At 42.5% G+C, this 18,250-nt stretch overlaps 1 protein-coding gene across 1 annotated transcript in view; it reads right to left on the reverse strand.

Moving 5' to 3' along the window:
• Positions 1–15,132, reverse strand: part of LOC105031389 (hemicentin-2) — a 39,128-nt gene extending 23,996 nt beyond the window's left edge. Inside the window, exons 1-5 of the mRNA XM_034294033.1 lie at positions 14,985–15,132; positions 13,605–13,773; positions 13,159–13,238; positions 12,714–13,058; positions 12,146–12,409 (exon numbers count right to left, since the gene is read on the reverse strand). Of these exons, the coding sequence (XP_034149924.1) occupies positions 12,146–12,409; positions 12,714–13,058; positions 13,159–13,238; positions 13,605–13,773; positions 14,985–15,042 (916 nt within the window). The 5' untranslated portion in view covers positions 15,043–15,132. The remainder of the gene's footprint in view (positions 1–12,145; positions 12,410–12,713; positions 13,059–13,158; positions 13,239–13,604; positions 13,774–14,984) is intronic.
• Positions 15,133–18,250: the final 3,118 nt, after the last annotated feature.

Consider the following 18,250-nt stretch of genomic DNA (forward strand, 5'->3'; position numbering starts at 1 on the left):
GTGTGTACACTTTTTATATCCACTGTAGGCATGGAAATATTTTAGATTTGTGGTGAACTCTCTGTATTTGCTCTCATTAAGTTCTCTCTTTATGGTAGACTTGGATAATGATTCTTCACTTGGCTGGATTTTGTGAAGGGGTTTTTCTTTACCATGGAAAGGATCCTACAATCATCCACCACTGTTGTCTTCCATGGACGTCCAGGCCTTTTTGTGTTGCAGAGCTCACCAGTGTGTTCTTTTTTTCTCAGAATGTACCAAACTGTTTTTTTGGCCACCCCTAATGTTCTTGCTATCTCTCTGATGGATTCATTTTTTTTTTGCAGCCTATGGATTACCTGATCCACTTGCACTGAGAGCTCCTTTGAACGCATGTTGTGGGTTCCCTGCAACAGATTCTAAATGCAAATGCCACACCTGAAAACAACTCCAGACCTTTTATCTGCTTAATTGATGAAGAGATTACAAAGGAATAGCCCACACCTGTCCATAAAACCGCATTTGAGTTAATTTTCCAATTACTTTGAGTCCCATGAAAAAGAGGGGGCTACATAAAAGAGCTGTAATTCCTAAACCCTTCCTCCAATTTGGATGTGAATACCCTCAAAAGCTGAATTACGCCCATATTTATTATTTCACTGTAACTTGAATATATTTTGGTAAAGAGACAAAATAACAAAACGTATGTCAGTGTCCAATCATTTCCAGACCTAACTGTAAGTGAAAAGCTGCTAAAAGCAGAACTGTAGAGTGAACTGCGTGTGATCATGTCAACATTGTATTTACACGTCTTCAGGCAGGCTTCAACATTAACCATAGCCCGCTGGCCCGGGGCCAGTAAGACCTAAGGTCGGGCCAGTAAGACCTAAGGTCGGGCCAGTAAGACCTAAGGTCGGGCCAGTAAGACCTAAGGTCGGGCCAGTAAGACCTAAGGTCGGGCCAGTAAGACCTAAGGTCGGGCCAGTAAGACCTAAGGTCGGGCCAGTACTCAATTTCCCCATTTAAATTCATAGTATGGAATTAAAACATTTGCGTGTCATATTTGCCACTCTTCCCGCTTCTGTATTTCATTGTGGCTCTTCTCCTCCCTCTGTGAGGTACAGTACCTGTGTGGTCTTTTTGACCAATAATAATTGATGGCCCAATCATCATATAGTGCATTCTAGAGCAGGACCCAAATGTGGTATCGTACGAGGCAAAGCAAATGCGATAATTTTAGATTTTGTGGAAAGAACAGCTAGGTTCCATTTGTCGAAAAGGATAATGGCAAATGAGACGTACTGCTTTTCATAATATGCGTAAAACCGACAAGGCAGGGTCGTTTTTTAAGGGGAAAAAAAACTACTGAAAACCTCCTGCAATATGTCGCGTGCATTGCGGCCAAACGAGCTATTGACAACCAATGAACGTCTGCCCGCTCCAAATTAAGGAGGTGGCGCGTAGCCAAATTGGAAATCTAATTACGACCGCCTATCATGTGAAGAGGAAGAAACTATTAATGGATTACCTCCATGACACAGTCCGCTGAATACAGATAGAGAAACCATACGGACATGGTTTGTCGACAGTAAGTGTCATGTTATCTACAGTACACCTACCTGAACGCTTGTTAGCAGTGACACACAAGCAGTCAGCCAAACAACTAGTACAAGTAGGCTATTGTATTGCGCCATATTTGTTACCGTAAATATATTAATTCAGTTATTTTATTTTCATGTTTTTATATGACATCAAATACGCAAGCATCTTCGTGAAAATATTATCATGATATTTATAGTAGCCTAGCTAATATTTTGATGACCATTTATTAAAAAGTAGGCTAATGTGCTTTGCATCATATTCAGGTAATCAGCAATTGCCTCAGATCACCTGCAAATCTGTGGTATAAATCAATGTTCTGATGATATGATATTTACATAGGCCTACTATATTTCTGTAAAATTACATTATACTCTTTTTAAATTCAGTTCGGGACAGTAGATTTCAGACCAACTGGCCAGTTGGGGGTCCAAGTTAGTGTTGGACCCTTTTTCACGGCTGTGATTATCACAGAAACATCCTGTCATGGAGTTGTTAGACCGCACCCACCCACACACAAACCCAAAAACCCACCGCACCTACAACTACAAAGGAATTAAGGAAAAGGTGTTTACATGGACATCTGATGTACTTCATATTCTGTTGAACCGACACGAACTGTTGTATCAGTTATTTGAATTATATAAATGTTTTCCCAAATTCCAAAAATGTAATTTAAAGTAACATAACAGCTATTATCCTAAATCCTTAACATGGCCGCTGCCCGTGTTGATCATAAATGTCAGGTCAAACAGACCTACACCTAGGAAGTGGTGTGGGGGGGGCATCATTTCCCAATTTAGTTAAATCGACACAGGCCGGGCAAAAGGGAGCATTTCCCCCTCAAATAGAAACTCGTGCCTCCTCAGTTCTGTTTCCCCATATATACACCTTAGGGTCGGCTTTACAAGCGTATGTACGCTTCTAAATGTTTCGTCTCGGGCGTGGGGGGGGGGGGGGGTTGTTGGAGGACAGTTTTCGCAGTGATTGGATGTGTCCCGTTAATAAAAAAGACCCTCTCGTCTCATCCTGGCGCCGGGCCTGCTTTAACATCACACTTTTTAATTCTATCGTATCCTACTTTGACTGCCAGTTAATATTTTTATTAAATCCAAAGTGCTAACGTAACCTAAACAGAAAAGGCGAATATGCTAAAGATGAGTTGTAGACTACTCACCAGTTAATTCACAATACGACGACAGTAATACAATGAGTAGGACCAAGACAAACTCCATCCTCTGAAAATCAACAACCATCCCTCCGACAAGTATTCCTGGATTCTGTTAGATGAGCTGCACTACAAGCGCACTTCAATCCGCTAGAGACTCCTGACATCACTGCCCAAAGTGAAAGTGTTTTTCAGCGCTGGTTCACTAGATGGGATCATGGGGTTGGATGGTCTCCGAGGTAATGTAACCGGAGTATGTTTATACCTGTCATTTGGTTATAATAGACCGACATGTTGTAAGGTCCAGTCTGCTTTCAATGTGGCAGCTTCTCTGAGCTGGCAGGTGTTTGGAAGGTGTTCTGTGTGGGTTTTCCCTGGAATATTTGTAAGTTAATCTCTTTACAACGATGGCTTGCTAGCATATGATGCGTGTTTTTAATGACAGGGGTGCAAACGTGACACCTTTTGGCGAAATTCGCCGTTTTTACTTAAAAATTGTTTTCCTAGTGAATTTTGTAGATCTGCAATACAAATATTGAGGGGGTCTGGTCTACATCGGATCTATGTCATCTGCAAGTAGGAATAACATTTTTCTGTTTCGTGAATCCACTTCACCCTATGGAGATCTTGTTTCCCTGTCTGGCCACCCAGTGTCATCACATAATGCGCGAGCTAGAAGAATCTTCCAGGCTGCTCTCGTGCTTTTTCTGCTTAACTGCGCTGTTGCTGGACAGACTGTCTCGTGCCACAAACTCTGAATAACATTTCGCTGCTTCAGGCGGCTAGATACACTTCCAAGCAGCGATGAACATACTCACAGAAAGCAACCGGTTTTTGAAATAATTATGCGGGTGTTAAGGTTACCTTAGGTTTGTTGTAGCTTTCTATAATAGGACGGCAAGCATGTATCTGACCCGTGCAGTGTTGGCTGCACGGCAAGGTGATGAAGAAGTGCCAATCATAATGCAGACATTCCAACTTGCCCTGAAGTTCCGGGAGTCACTCGCCTTTGAAATGCTTCTCCCTGACGCCTGCTAGTCATATATCAACTCCCTGAAAGCGAGCGAGAGTTAAGGGCAGGATCATCAATAATGTATGTAATGTACGTTATGTGATTATATCGATCGTAGGGAAAACTTTGGAGTTTCTCGGAGACGGGCATTTGTGTGCGTGTTTGCTTTTGGATGTATTCTGGTTATTTGGATCGAGGTATGTATGGATTGTGTTATCATGGGCTGTCGTTGTATTGTGATGAGCTAAATTTGCTCTGTCGATTACCGATTAAATGTGCCATTTAATAACGAACTTCTGATTGTGTTTGTTCTTTTAGGGTTGGCCTATGCCACAGTTTCTTTTGTATAGGAAAGTAGAGTTTTTATAGTACTTTAGCACCAAGCACTTTATTGTACAAGCCTGATCTGTTACCACGGATTGAGTTTGGTCCTCAATTATATTATTACTATTTTTATTATTATTATTATTATTATTATAGTCTTGTTTCTTGAGTAAACTCTAGTATTTTATGAGGACTCTCTCCTTGCCTCTTTATTGAGGGTGAACCTGGTTATAGGTCACTGGACATTACAGTTAAGTTGGTTTTATAATCAGAGATTCAACAGACATTCAAAAGACATTAGCTGTAAACATTTAAATATTAAAAACTACTTGTATTCTTCACTGATAACTATGACAAACTGTTCAAAATATTAAATTGGCTATTAGGTTGGACTATTACAAGCCTTTATTTCATCAAAGAATCCCACCTAGATTTTCTACACATTTTCTAAAATAGAAAAACACAGTTATTTTGCAATAACTTTTTGAAAGATCATCATAGAAACTTCATTCCAAGTAAAAAATATTCTGTCTTAGGCTGGACAAGTTTTACAATCTTTGGTTTGATCAAGCAATCACACATAGTCTTTCAAAACCTCGCAAACTTTGAAAAACGTTATTATTCTATTCCAGAAAAAGCCCAAGGCAGCAGGGTCTTACGGTATCTCCCCATCCCCCCTAAAGCACTGTGCTGATCAGCCCTCCACGCAGTTCACGGACATTTCTAACACCTCCCTGGAGACATGCTGCGTTCCAGCATGCTTCAAATCCACAACCATCATCCCAGTCCCTAAGAAGTCAAGGATCATAGGACCTATCGACTACAGAACCGTCTCCCTGACCTCTGTGGTTATGAGGTCATCTGAGCACTTTGTGCTGTCCCACCTCAAGACCACCATCTACTAGATCCACTGCAGTTTGCCTACCGAGCCAACAGGTCTGTGGACGATGCAAGTCAACATGGCTCGTCACCTCAGAATCCTATTTGTGGACGTCGACCTGAGAAGAGCTCTAATCAGCTAATTAATTCAAAACACCTGCAAAGGTTTCCTAAGTATGTAATTTATGCACTCAATACTTGGTCGTGGCTCCTTTTGCACAAATTACTGCATCAATGTGGCGTGGCATGGAGGCAATCAGCCTGTGGCGCTACTGAGGTGTTATGGATGCCCAGGTTGCTTTGATAGCAGCCTTCAGCTCTTCTGTTGTTGGGTCTGGTGTATCAAAATTTCCCTCTTGATAGGTCAGGCGAGTTGGCTGGACAATCAAGCACAGTAATACCATGGGCAGCAAACCAGTTACCAGTCATTTTGGCACTGTGGGCAGTTGCCAGGTGCTGCTGGAAAAGGAAATCAGCGTCTCCATAAAGCTTGTCAGCAGGTGGAAGCATGAAGTGCTCTAAAATCTCCTGGTAGACGGCTACATTGACTCTGCACTTGATAAAACAGAGGACCAACACCAGCAGATAACATGGCACCCAAATCATCACTGACAGTGGAAACATCACGCTGGATTTCAAGCAATTTGGATTCTATGCCTCTCCACTCTTCCTCCAGACTCTGGGACCTTGATTTCCAAATAAAATGCAAAATGTACTTTCATCTGAAGAGTGGACTTTGGACCACTGAGCAACAGTGCCATTATTTTTCTCCTTCGCCCAGATAAGATGCTTCTGGCAACATAAAACAAACTGGATTAGCCTCATGTTAGATATGTGCATTGAGTGGCTTTCAGACGGTGGACAGGAAGGGGGGGCAGTGGATCAAACCACTATGAGGCGAAGGGCGAAGGGATCGAAATCTTATGAAAGTTAACATGCTATTTAGTGTCTATAATCAGGCACATGTGCTTTAATTACAACGTATTAATATTATTGAAGTTACATAGTTATGTTTACAGTGATATATTGGGGGTCTTCCTCCTTCCTCTCCACTCTCTTAACAGAAAATATGCTAATATTATCATGAAGATTTCTAAATATATTTTCACAATACTTTTTAGGTCAAATCATATTTTTTTTTATCAATAAATAAATATTCTCATAATTAATTGTGCATTCATTTAATATGATCATATTTTCAAAATAGCCCATCCACTGCATGTGTTATATGTGAATGTTTTTTAACCAAGACAGTAGCTACCTAACCTCTACATAGCTAACGCTAGCTAGAATAACCTATTTCAACCCTTATAGAGCAGATCATCAATCTGTTTAATAACAATAGATTGTGACATTGTAACATCACTAGCTAGTATTTAAAACGATTGAAACCTGTCTCAAAAAAACTTTGGTGGTGATGTTGTGGATTCACTTGACACTTGCTAGATTCTGGTTGAGTTTCCCACAGCAGTTTTCTCTAAAACGAGCGTGAGCAACTCATTAGCAGAAGATTGAAGTATTTATAGCGAGCAGCCCCGTGTGTTGGCCAAAAACAAGCACAGCATGACTGAGTCGTCAACTTGAAGTCTTTGCTGCTCGGACTTTTTTGCCACTTAAAATATTATTTCACTTTGCGGTCTCTCAACTCTAGCCGGGACATGCCACCAAAAACGGGGACTGTCCCCGGAAAACGGGGGGTCTGGTCACTCAGCTTTTGATGCACTGACTCCAGCCTCAGTCCACTCCGTGAAGCTCCCCCAAGCACTTGAATCTACTTGGATTGATCCTCTCAAAGCTGCGGTCATCCCTGTTTGTTTGTGCAACTTTTCCTGTCACACTTTTCCCTTCCAGTCAACTTTCAGTTAATATGCTTTGGCACTCTGCGAACAGCCAGCCCTATCAGCAATGACCTTCTGTGGCTCACCCTCCTCCTGGAGGGAGGAGAATACTTGACAGTATTCTTCTGGAATACTGTCAAGTCAGCAGTCTTCCCCATGATTGATTACAGGAAAAAATCTTTTGAGATGCACCTGTACAGGTTGCATCAGCTACACCGGAGTCCATCCACACGTGTTGTCCTGCACAGCATTTAATTGTGACCATCTTGTCTTTCATCAGGGGTTGTGCTTTTCATCTGGGGTTGTGCTTTTCATCAGGGGTTGTGCTTTTCATCTGGGGTTGTGCTTTTCATCAGGGGTTGTGCTTTTCATCAGGGGTTGTGCTTTTCATCAGGGGTTGTGCTTTTCATCAGGGGTTGTGCTTTTCATCAGGGGTTGTGCTTTTCATCTGGGGTTGTGCTTTTCATCAGGGGTTGTGCTTTTCATCAGGGGTTGTGCTTTTCATCAGGGGTTGTGCTTTTCATCAGGGGTTGTGCTTTTCATCAGGGGTTGTGCTTTTCATCAGGGGTTGTGCTTTTCATCAGGGGTTGTGCTTTTCATCAGGGGTTGTGCTAGTACGAGTACCCAGTTTTGAGTTTCTATTGAGTACTGCTTTTTGCCACGGAGTGGCGACATTGAATCAGTTTTGTGCATATAAGGTATCCAATGTGAACTCTCATCCACGGTTTTGCTCTTAAGATTCAGGGATTTGGGGACGTTTTTTTCTTTATTTAAATGTGTTTGTTCTCTCAAGTAAGTCAGTTTTTGCATGTGGGTTGTTATGTGAATATATATTTGTTACTGTTTATGTCACAATATTAATAACAGCAGTGATAATTACAGTAACATGGAGAGTTTTTAGGGTCCTAATAGGTTTGGGAGAGGTCGGGGGGCTCTCACATTTAACCCTTTGCTGTCAGTGGGGAGGCGGGCTCCTACTCATTCATTAACTTCCACCCCCTACCTGGTTACAAGGTGCGTGTGCAGCGTGACCGGCAGCCACCCAAACCAGGGGTTTTTGAACCCTAGATCTGGGGATGTTTCTATGGACTTACTGGCAGGCGCTGGTAAGCAGATGGGGCACTCGATGGGTGAAAACTTTGCCTCATGAAGTCCTTGGGAGACGGTGTGGGGATCCTTAAAGCTGATTGTGTTGGTGGAACCAGAGTCCCAGGTACATCTAGTTTAAATGTAGTGGTGAAGAATAATGCTAAAGAACCTGAGTGCTTTAGAGGGGACTCTTCTGAGAAGGGCACAGTGCATCAGTGGGAGGAGATAATGTTGAAACCTCCTCGGATCTCAGACAGAGGCTTCCCATAACCATGTATGGAAGAGATGTGGTGTGATTCTGGCTAGGCAGAGTCTTTTCACTTTGGTTTCTAGGTGACCGAGAACCATATGTACCTGATACACAGCTTTAAGCCGTAAGAAGATTGTCATTGTCTTTATGCCTTGTTGCAGTGTAGTAGTGGTCTCGTAACCAAGTTGCGTAAAAGGCTACACCTATTTTAGTTTCCTGTCTTGTGAGATGACAGGAAACAAGAATGTATTTGGTACCTTGTCCCAGCTACTATATGGGTGTACTGTAATGCAATGTTTTGATGATCTGATTGAACCTGTAAGAACCCCACACACATGAGAATAGCAACTACAATCATGATGAATATCAGCCTGTTTATAGTCTATAGCATAATATCCTACTTTATTGCCCTAGGAGCCAAATAGGCTGTAAGGTTAGAAAAAAGGACAGGAGCTCCTGACAGGAATGAGCCCTACACACAATGCAACCACAGTCTTAGTTGCAGGCCGGGCCTGTGATGAGGGACTCTCCAGCCGGTCCACTGGTCGGTTAGGTAACGTCAGACCCAGAGTTTGTAGGTGACTTTGTATTAGTCAGACCAGAAAACAGGATATGTTTGTAGAGTCCAGCAATAGACTTTCATCAACACCTGTAGAGAAAAACAAGAGAACACGAGTGATAGTAGAGGTGTTTCCAAATCTTTCATTGAGATCTTAATCTACTTGATCACTAAAGGTTGACGATTGCTGTGTGTGACATGAAAGATCATCAGGACCTGATCCACTTTCATGCTTCTTCGCCTGAGATTGCCCCCCCGACTACCTATTTTGTAGGCAAAATCACTAAAGAGAGAGTGTTTATGTGTGTAAATGTTGCTGTCATGACTGAGATCTATTTCAGCACCAGCTGCTGTCAAAATAATCATGCAGCGGGCCCAATGTTATTGCTGACTTGCCAGTTTTGTCCCGCGGACTGCATTTGCTGAACCTTGACCCTAGTCGGTGAGGCAGGGCGGGGCCAGGTGTGGACAGTGAGTGAGTAAGTGAGGCAAGGCGGGGCCAGGTGTGGACAGTGAGTGAGTAAGTGAGGCAGGGCGGGGCCAGGTGTGGACGGCGGGTGAGTAAGTGAGGCAGGGCGGGGCCCGGTGTGGACGGTTTGTGAGTCAGAGAGGGAGGGCGGGGCCAGGTGTGGAGGGTTGAAAGTTTGAAAGCTTCTGACTGCTGTTCTATTATGAAAAGATCAGAGCCATCGGGGGCACATTATAGAAAGAAGAGGAAAGATGAGGAAGAAAGGAGAAAAAATTATAGTGTAGGAATTTATGGATTTTTTTTAAAGCAACTGTCTCTGGTTTAAGCTATTTAAATGTAGCACACAAAGCTAGCTAACTAGCTAAGCTAATAACGGGCTAAGTTAGAACTACAAAGACTAGCAGTACATACATAGCATTTGCTCAGGCAGTGGGCAAAGGGTGGAAGTGGAACTCTGAAGCCAGTTCAAATCATAATTCAGGCTGGTTTTAAAATATGGCAGAGAAATTTGCATCAGTGAACTGGTTAGTTGCAGAGCGTTTGAAGCCCCTGGGGACCTACCTAATCAAGTCAAGCGCTCTAGTGGTTTTAGAACGTCTGGATTCTTTCGCAAGTTGCATCTAATCTAGTTGAAATTCATTGATCTGAACTGGCCGTCAGATGAATCTTTGTTGTTCTGAACATTTTAACTTCTTTATGTATTATTTTGCGATCAAATACAACAGATATCAAGATATCCTATGACGAGATCACTGATAGTTTGGCAGATATTTTGTCTTTATTTATTTATTTCTCACACTATCTTGATTCTCCTTTATTGTTTACATTTTTGTTATACCTGCTATCGCATTTACATTTATAAAAGTAAAATTAAGAAGTAAGTCAGCCGTCATTTCCCTGAAATGTTTGTATAATTTTATAATTTATATTTAGAATGTGTGTGTGGTGGTGGTGGTGGTGGTGGTGGGGGTCATTTTCCTTACCCCGTCCCACCTTCTATTTTGGGACTGCAAAGTCTGGCACTCTTCATAGTCATTGTGGCATCTCATGTTGACCTCCTGACTGTACCACAAAAAGTCTTTCACTCTATTCACAAAGGGAAGTAGCCATCTACTGCTCTCTCTACACATCCCTCAATCACCCATCCCATCACACTTTTATTGTTAAGGCATTTCCTTCACATCTGTACACTTCCTGTTGTAGTTTTTAAAAATATAGATACAATCTTCCAAGCCTGCTTCCCAGGTCACTGGCCAGGACGCATTGAAGGGATCGAATCCTGTTTGTTTCTTTTTATCATCTCCAGTAAACAGCAATATACATTGTTGGTAAAATAATATGCTTTATTTTGTGCAAGCTATGAGACCTAAACATTACTACAACTTAAACATTACTACAATTAAATCATTACTACAACTTAATCATTACTACAACTAAATCATTACTACAGATGCACACAAAATTAAAATGGAGGTGAAACACGCAGTCTGAATGATGTCATACTAATAAAGAGCACCACAAACCTGTCATTGCAAAGCTGCTCTTGCAAAGAAACTACATTCAAAGCTTTCACATTTAGAAAATCCATTAGTATATGGTATTATTTATCAGTCAGACATGATACTAAGATAATAAAGACAGAGAAATATGTGGGTATGCAGAAAAAAGCAACAATTGTTTAATCTGTGTTTACCGTTTTTCTTAGTCATGTAAAAAAAAATCAGATTGGGCTCATTTTGAATATATGTCCAATATCTGTTGTGCATTAATTTTTGCGTGGCATATGCATTTAAATCGACGAATTATCAAAACAAAACTAAAATGACAGTAACATTGTCAATCAGTAGACAGCAGAAAGTTAACAGACAGGCCACACCCACAGTGGTAAAACAGAAAAATAACAGTATTTATTCAGCCAGCGGATTGAGGAAGTCATCTTACAGCCAATTAATGAGCTGGAGGAGGAGCACAGTAACCATGACGCTCCTGGTAGCCTGACAGGAAGCTGGGAAACAGGAGAGGAAGCATGAACATCAGAAAAGTAAGGTTTCACTGGGTTATTGGTGTAATTTAGTCACCAATGCTGACAGACGTTAACAATGGAGTCACAGAGAAACAGACTGACTCATACAGACAGACATTAACAGTGGAGTCAGAGAGAAACCGACTGACTCATACAGACAGACATTAACAATGGAGTCACAGAGAAACAGACTGACTCATACAGACAGACATTAACAATGGAGTCAGAGAAACAGATCAAGAGTAGGAAGAGAGTAGGAAGGGCAGGTGGGTGTGAGGGGTAGAAATGAATAGAAGTTTTGGATAAAATTAAGAGAGCATTTAGAGAATTGAGAGACAGAAATTACTTTCTAGTGAGTCACATTTACACTGGTGAGAGTCTGTGGTTACATTTCCCTGCTCAGAAGTTGGATGCATCAACCAATGGTTGCATGCCACATCACTGACTGACAGATTACTGTAATATAACACATGATGTGGTTAACTGTAAAATACCTATCCAGGCATTGTAGCAAAGAAATATAGTCTATGTCAGTAACAATGGAGTCACAGAGACTCACAGAGCACGTTGAGGCTGACGTGTTCTGACTCTTTTTTAGGAGAAGGTTGCGGTCCCTCTTCTCCCAGTTCCAACCGAGCTAAACACCACAACTGGGCCCCATGGTCACCTCTACTGGGGGTGAACTTCAGGGTATATTCTCCACTCATACAGACAGACATTAACAATGGAGTCAGAGAAACAGATCCAGAGTAGGAAGAGAGTAGGAAGGGCAGGTGGGTGTGAGGGGTAGAAAGGGATAGAAGAAGGATAAAGATGGATCAGTCAACACATTAAACAATCAACCAATCAGTCAGAAATGTAACCAATCAAACATCCAATTTCCAAACCAACCAATCAATCAGAAAGGTAACCATGCAAACATCCAACCTACAAACCAGCCAACCAATCCTTCTTACCTGTCACCTTCACGTCAACAGTCCAGGTGCTGTTCCCCACCTCATTGGTGGCGATGCAGGTGTAATTTCCAGCCTGAGACCTAGCTATGTGGGTGACGTTCACTACAGATCCCTCTGCTCTGGTGTGGGAGGTGGGGCCTGCTTGGGGGACCAACCACTGGTACGAGGGGGTGGGGTTACCTTCTGCTTGGCAGCGGAGAGATAAGTTGTCACCCTCTTTGATCTCTGACGATCCTTCTGGAGTCACAGAGATGTTGGGCTTGTCTAGTGGGCGGGGTGGGGGGGCAAAATTAAGAGAGCATTTAGAGAATTTAAAGACAGAAATTATTTTCTAGTGAGTCACATTTACACTGGTGAGAGTCTGTGGTTATGTTTCCCTGCTTAGAAGTTGGATGCATCAACCAATGGTTGCGTGCCACATCACTGACTGACCGATTACTGTAATATAACACATGATGTGGTTAACTGTAAAATACCTATTCAGGCATTGTAGCAAAGAAATATAGTCTATGTCAGTTGTCTAGCAGGCAGACACTAACAATGGAGTCACAGAGAAACAGAGACTCACAGAGCACGTTGAGGGTGAGGTGTTCTGACTCTTTTTTAGGAGAAGGTTGGGGTCCCTCTTCTCCCAGTTCCAACCGAGCTGAACACCACAACTGGGCCTCATGGTCACCTCTACTGGGGGTGAACTGCAGGGTATATTCTCCACTGGTAGGTTCATTGGTGGTATTCATTATTTGGGGTGGATGTGATCCTATCTCAGTTTTGATTAAATTGGTAGAGGCTTTGTAGAAGGACACATAGAGGCTGTTAACTGGAGCAACCTCCTGGACGTGACACTTAAACTCATACTGCCTCCCCTCAACCATCTGATCTGGAAGACCTGACATGGACACTTTGGTTGGAAGCTCTGTGGAGGAATGGAAACACTCAGATTAAAATCAGTAGAACCACATCCAGAGATCCCAGTGAAGATAGTAGGAGAAAGTATGATCAGAGAGATCACTCACTGTAAACTGTGATGTTCAATGTTTTCTGACACTCCCCTCCGTCTGTATAACAGACCGGCTTTATCGACCAATCAGTCAACCTGTCAAAACAAATCAAACGTATTTTTAATGCATTTATATTACATTACAATAAAGAAAAAGATAACGAAGGGAATATAAACTGGAGAAAAGAGCAGATATAATAAATGACTATAAAGAAATAATATTTTCTGGGGGCAAACAATGACAAACTGCTCCAGTGGTCTAGGGTGGTCCAGGGTGGTCCAGTGGTCTAGGGTGGTCCAGGGTGGTCCAGTGGTCTAGGGTAGTCTAGGGTGGTCCAGTGGTCTAGGGTAGTCTAGGGTGGTCCAGTGGTCTAGGGTAGTCTAGGGTGGTCTAGTGTGATCACATAGTCTTCAGTTTCTCAAAAGGGCTTTAATAGTCTAAACCAAATCTGGGCCTCTTACCTATTTACCGTCCACAGCAGGAACCGCAGTTCTGTGCCTGACAGAGACACCCCTCCATCGGTTGCCTCCCAGCCCATACGCTGAGGTCTCTCTGAGGTGCAGTTAGCGGAGGCTGGGTCTCCATGCTTCACCACCAGCCTGGCCGGACTGATTTCCAGGCACTCAGCATCTGGAAGACAATGGTGATGTTAAAAACTAACCAGGACAGTGTTATTGTTCCATGTTTGTGTGTTAATCAGCAATGTAATACTCATCTTATAACCTAAAATAGCCACACACACTAACGTTCAGAAGATTGGGGTCACTTGGAAACATAATTTGTTGTCCATTAAAATTACTTCAATTTGATCAGAAATACAGTGTAGTCATTGTTAATATGTTGTATATTTCTGTTGTAGCTGGAAATGGCAGATTTTCATGGAATATCTACACAGGCTTACAGAGTCCTATTATCAGCACCCATCACTCTTGTGTTCTAATGGCACGTTGTGTTTCCTAATCCAAGTTTATAATTTAAAAAGGCTAATTGATCATCAGACAACCCTTTTGCAGTTATGTTAGCGTTCCGCTGAAAACTGTTGTGCTGATTATAGAAGCAATAAAACTGGCCTTTAGACTAGTTGAGTGTCTTCATTATCAGCGTTTGTGGGTTCGATTGCAGGCTCAAAATGACCAGAAAACAAAGAACTTTATTCTGAATCGTGTCAGTCTGTTCTTCTTCTGAGAAATGACGGCTATTCCATGCGAGAAATTACAGAGAAATGTAATGTAGGAGCGAGATCATGTCGACATATTTTACAACTGCTTAAAGTGAAAAGCCGCTAAATGGAGATCCACAGAACTGTAGAGTGAACTGTGGGATCATGTCAACACTATTTGCATGTTTTAAGACATCCTGCCATGCACACACAACTACGCACACACAACTACGCACACACAACTACACACACACGTGCAAAAACACAGACCAAACCCACAACCTGAAAGGAGTTGAGGAAGTGGGTGTGTCTCAAAACTATTTCCACATGGACATCTGATGTACTTCTTGTTCCGTTGAACCGACACAAACTGTCAGTTATTTGAAATATTTGAATTTATATTAAAATTCCCAAAATGTAATTTAAAGTAACATAACAGCTATTATCCTAAAACCTTAACATTCATGTTGATCGTGAATGACTGTGTGTTCAAATACGGGCAAACAGACCTACTTCTTGGAAGTTTGTGGGGGCGTAATTTTCTAGAGAATTTGAAGACCGTATACTTTCTCTTTTCATTCTATCACACCCTACTTTGACCACCACTCAATATTTCAAATTTGTCGGAATAAAATCCGAAATGCGAAAACAAGCGATTATGCTGAAGATGAGTTGTACTCACAGGTGAATTCACAACACGACGACAGTAATAAAACCAGTAGGACCAAGACAAACTCCATCCTCTGAATATCAACAACCACCAACAGCCAAGTATGGATTCTGTTAGATGAGCTGCATGACAAGGGGCACGTCAATCCGCCACAGAGACGTACTTCCGACACCAGTGTCCAAAATGGGAGTGTTTTTGACACGACTCCTCCTATTGGTTGTGGTTACAAGGCAGCGTCATTCAGGGCGGGGTCACCTGACGGGGTCATGGGGTTGGGTGCTCTGTGTTCACCAGGGAGAAGGCTACTAAGGACTTGACAACATAAACATATACACACCACAGACACACACACCACAGACACACACACATATACAAACCACAGACACACACACACACACACACAATGAGGTCTCTCAATGGCCACTGTCAACCCAACACTCACTTGAGTTCCTCCCCAGCTTCCTCAGTTTAATCTGATAAAAAAAAGGTAGAGGGGGGGAGTGTTGGAGGAGGGAGGCTGACAGAGAGCTGGATGGTTGGGCGGGGGAGGGAGGGAGAGACAGAGCAGGTTTGGGTGGAGGTAGGGTGGGAGGGTTAATGGAAGAGGGAGAGAGAGAGCAGGTTTGGGTGGAGGTAGTGTGGGAGGGTTAATGGAAGAGGGAGAGAGAGAGCAGGTTTGGGTGGAGGTAGTGTGGGAGGGTTAATGGAAGAGGGAGAGAGAGAGCAGGTTTGGGTGGAGGTAGGGTGGGTGGGTTAGTGGAAGAGGGAGAGAGAGGGGGAGGGTTGAGTGTGTACAGAGAGGGTGGATTGAGGAGGATGGAGGGGGAGGAGGAAGGATGACACACTTCATCATGTCTGTACCGGGTACCGGAACCCACAGTGTTAAATATTTGAGTCTGTTAGTGTGAAATATGTAGGTGTGTGGGTGTGCCTGTGAGTGAGTGTGTGTGTGTGAGAAAGTCCCAAACACTTGCTCTTTAGAATTTATATTTCCCTGATTCGATCAACTTCCTGCCCTGCTGATTCATTTCCTGTCTTGCTCATATCAGCAACCAAATACCTTGTCCAACTGGCCATGAACCCCCACTCCAGTCGTTCTGACAGACCTACAGCATGACTTCAAGACTGGGAATAATGATTCAAGACAGGAAATAATGATTCAAGACAGGAAATAGCCATGTCAACTGAAGCTGTATATATTTTGAAATACAATTTTGTGCTGGGCATTTTGTAGAATCTGGCCTCTAAACAACAACATCACTCTTCTCCTCCTTGTCTTCCCTCATTGAATGACACCAGTATAGTACTCACTAGTCCAGGGTTGTTTACAGTGGGAAAGATACTACTGCGAGTGTAAGGAGATTACAAGTCAGTGCAAACTGATAGGCGGACGGCGAGATAGTTTTAATGGGGAATATGTCAGTCACTCTGATTCATTTTATAGAAAAAAAATATTTGAAAAATATACTTAAAACAACGGCAGACGTCTGGTGGTCATTTGGCTTGTATTTATGTAAGAATCTTTAACTAAAAGCATAATTTATATAGTTTTAAAGTAGTTTTAACTTGTTTAAAGTTGTTTTTAGGTGGCGTTTCAAAATAAAACCGCAAGCGACAACTGCTTGTTTCCATAAATTTTGTGACTGGTAAGGTTTTGCTTCCTGTACGTGTATGTGTGTGTGTATGTGTGTGTATGTGTGTTTCCAACTTGTGACTGTGTGTGTATTTTCCTCTGTTTTCTTCTTGTACGTGTGTGTGTGTGTGTGTGTGTGTGTGTGTGTGTGTGTGTGTTTCCAACTTTTGACTGTGTGTGTATTTTCCTCCTTTGCTTCCTGGATGTGAATGTGTGCTAGTGTGTGTGTGTGGTGACACACAGGCCAGGATCACGTCTTGCGGCCACTGAAAATGGGCGAATGGGGCAGGTGGAGTCAGGGCCAGGGACAGCGCGCAAGGTGAGAGGGACAGCGCGCAAGGTGAGAGGGCTGGATTGCGGCTTGAAAGACCTGTTGCTGTCCCTGTCCAAAGTCCTACTGGTTGTGTTGCAGATCAAGACGATACCTGACGATTTCAGCTGCCACTGTGCTGACACCTCCCCCTCCCCTGTGTTGTCCCTGTCCTTGTCCATCTGGTCATGCTTCCAACCTGGACTAAGTTTAAATAGACTCTGGACTCAGCCCACATGCATTTATTAATTGTGTTACAGTGAACAAACAACTCAACCTTTTCTTCCTGAGCTTGAGGTAAATATCTGTGTCCTACATGTATGCATTGTTGATGAGATAATTGTAAACATTTACATACATTTCAGCCACTTAGTAGACACGTATCCAGATGCACAAGGCATATAACAACAATAGTTACAATATTAAATGTTGTATAATCAATTATTAAATCGATCAACTGCTCACTTCAAAAAGGTGTTTATAAAATTGTTCCCATTCTATACATCAGATTCTATTGAATCACATCACAATGTATTGCTCTAGTCTCACTATCTTACTAGTTTCTGTTGCTAAGTGTCACCATGCAGTGTTGCCAGGTGGGAAGGTTTCCGGCCCAGTTATTTTTAATGACTGTGTGCTGGCCAAAATGGGCAGGGGCGGGGTTCACTGTACAGATAGGGTTGTATAGGTTCTGCAGTGTTTTTTATGGAGTCTGAGGTGATTGTGCAGTTTACAATCAATCAAATCTGGCAACATTGTCACCTTGACGGCTTTTCACGATGGCTGTCAGCGAAAGGCAGTTTTGTTGGCGCTAGAATTCATTAGCTACTTGACCTTGTACATTAGTCGTCATCCATCTGTTATGGTTCGCCAAAAGTCTATTTTCCGTGTAGACGGAGGTTTTAGCCATCTAGGTTTTGAAATGTTTTACAAATGTCAACGTAATCAGTGAGCTTAAAATATTATTGTTAATTAATTATTGTTAATGTTAGGGAGAGAATACAGGCCTTGTCACGTCCTGGCTGTGCCCCTAGCCATCTCTGCGCTGGGTTCGGGGCATAGCCAGGACAGGCCAGGAGGTGGGATCTAGCCACCTCTAATCCTCTTTGGTATCCCCAATTGGAGGCAGGTGTTGATCATTGCCTCCAATTGGGGACCCTATTTAAGTTCATGGTGTTGGCCAAGCCAACGTGGTTTATTTTGGTTTTTGTCCTGTTTTAGATGACCCAGGTCACTGGTTGCTGCTTTTTGTTTGTTTGAATCCTTCTTTATTAAAACATGGATTATTTAAGTTAACTTTACTCTGCGCCTGTGTCCTTCTCCCACCACAACCGT

The sequence above is a fragment of the Esox lucius genome, chromosome 9 (assembly GCF_011004845.1).
Source record: "Esox lucius isolate fEsoLuc1 chromosome 9, fEsoLuc1.pri, whole genome shotgun sequence".
NCBI lineage: Eukaryota > Metazoa > Chordata > Actinopteri > Esociformes > Esocidae > Esox > Esox lucius.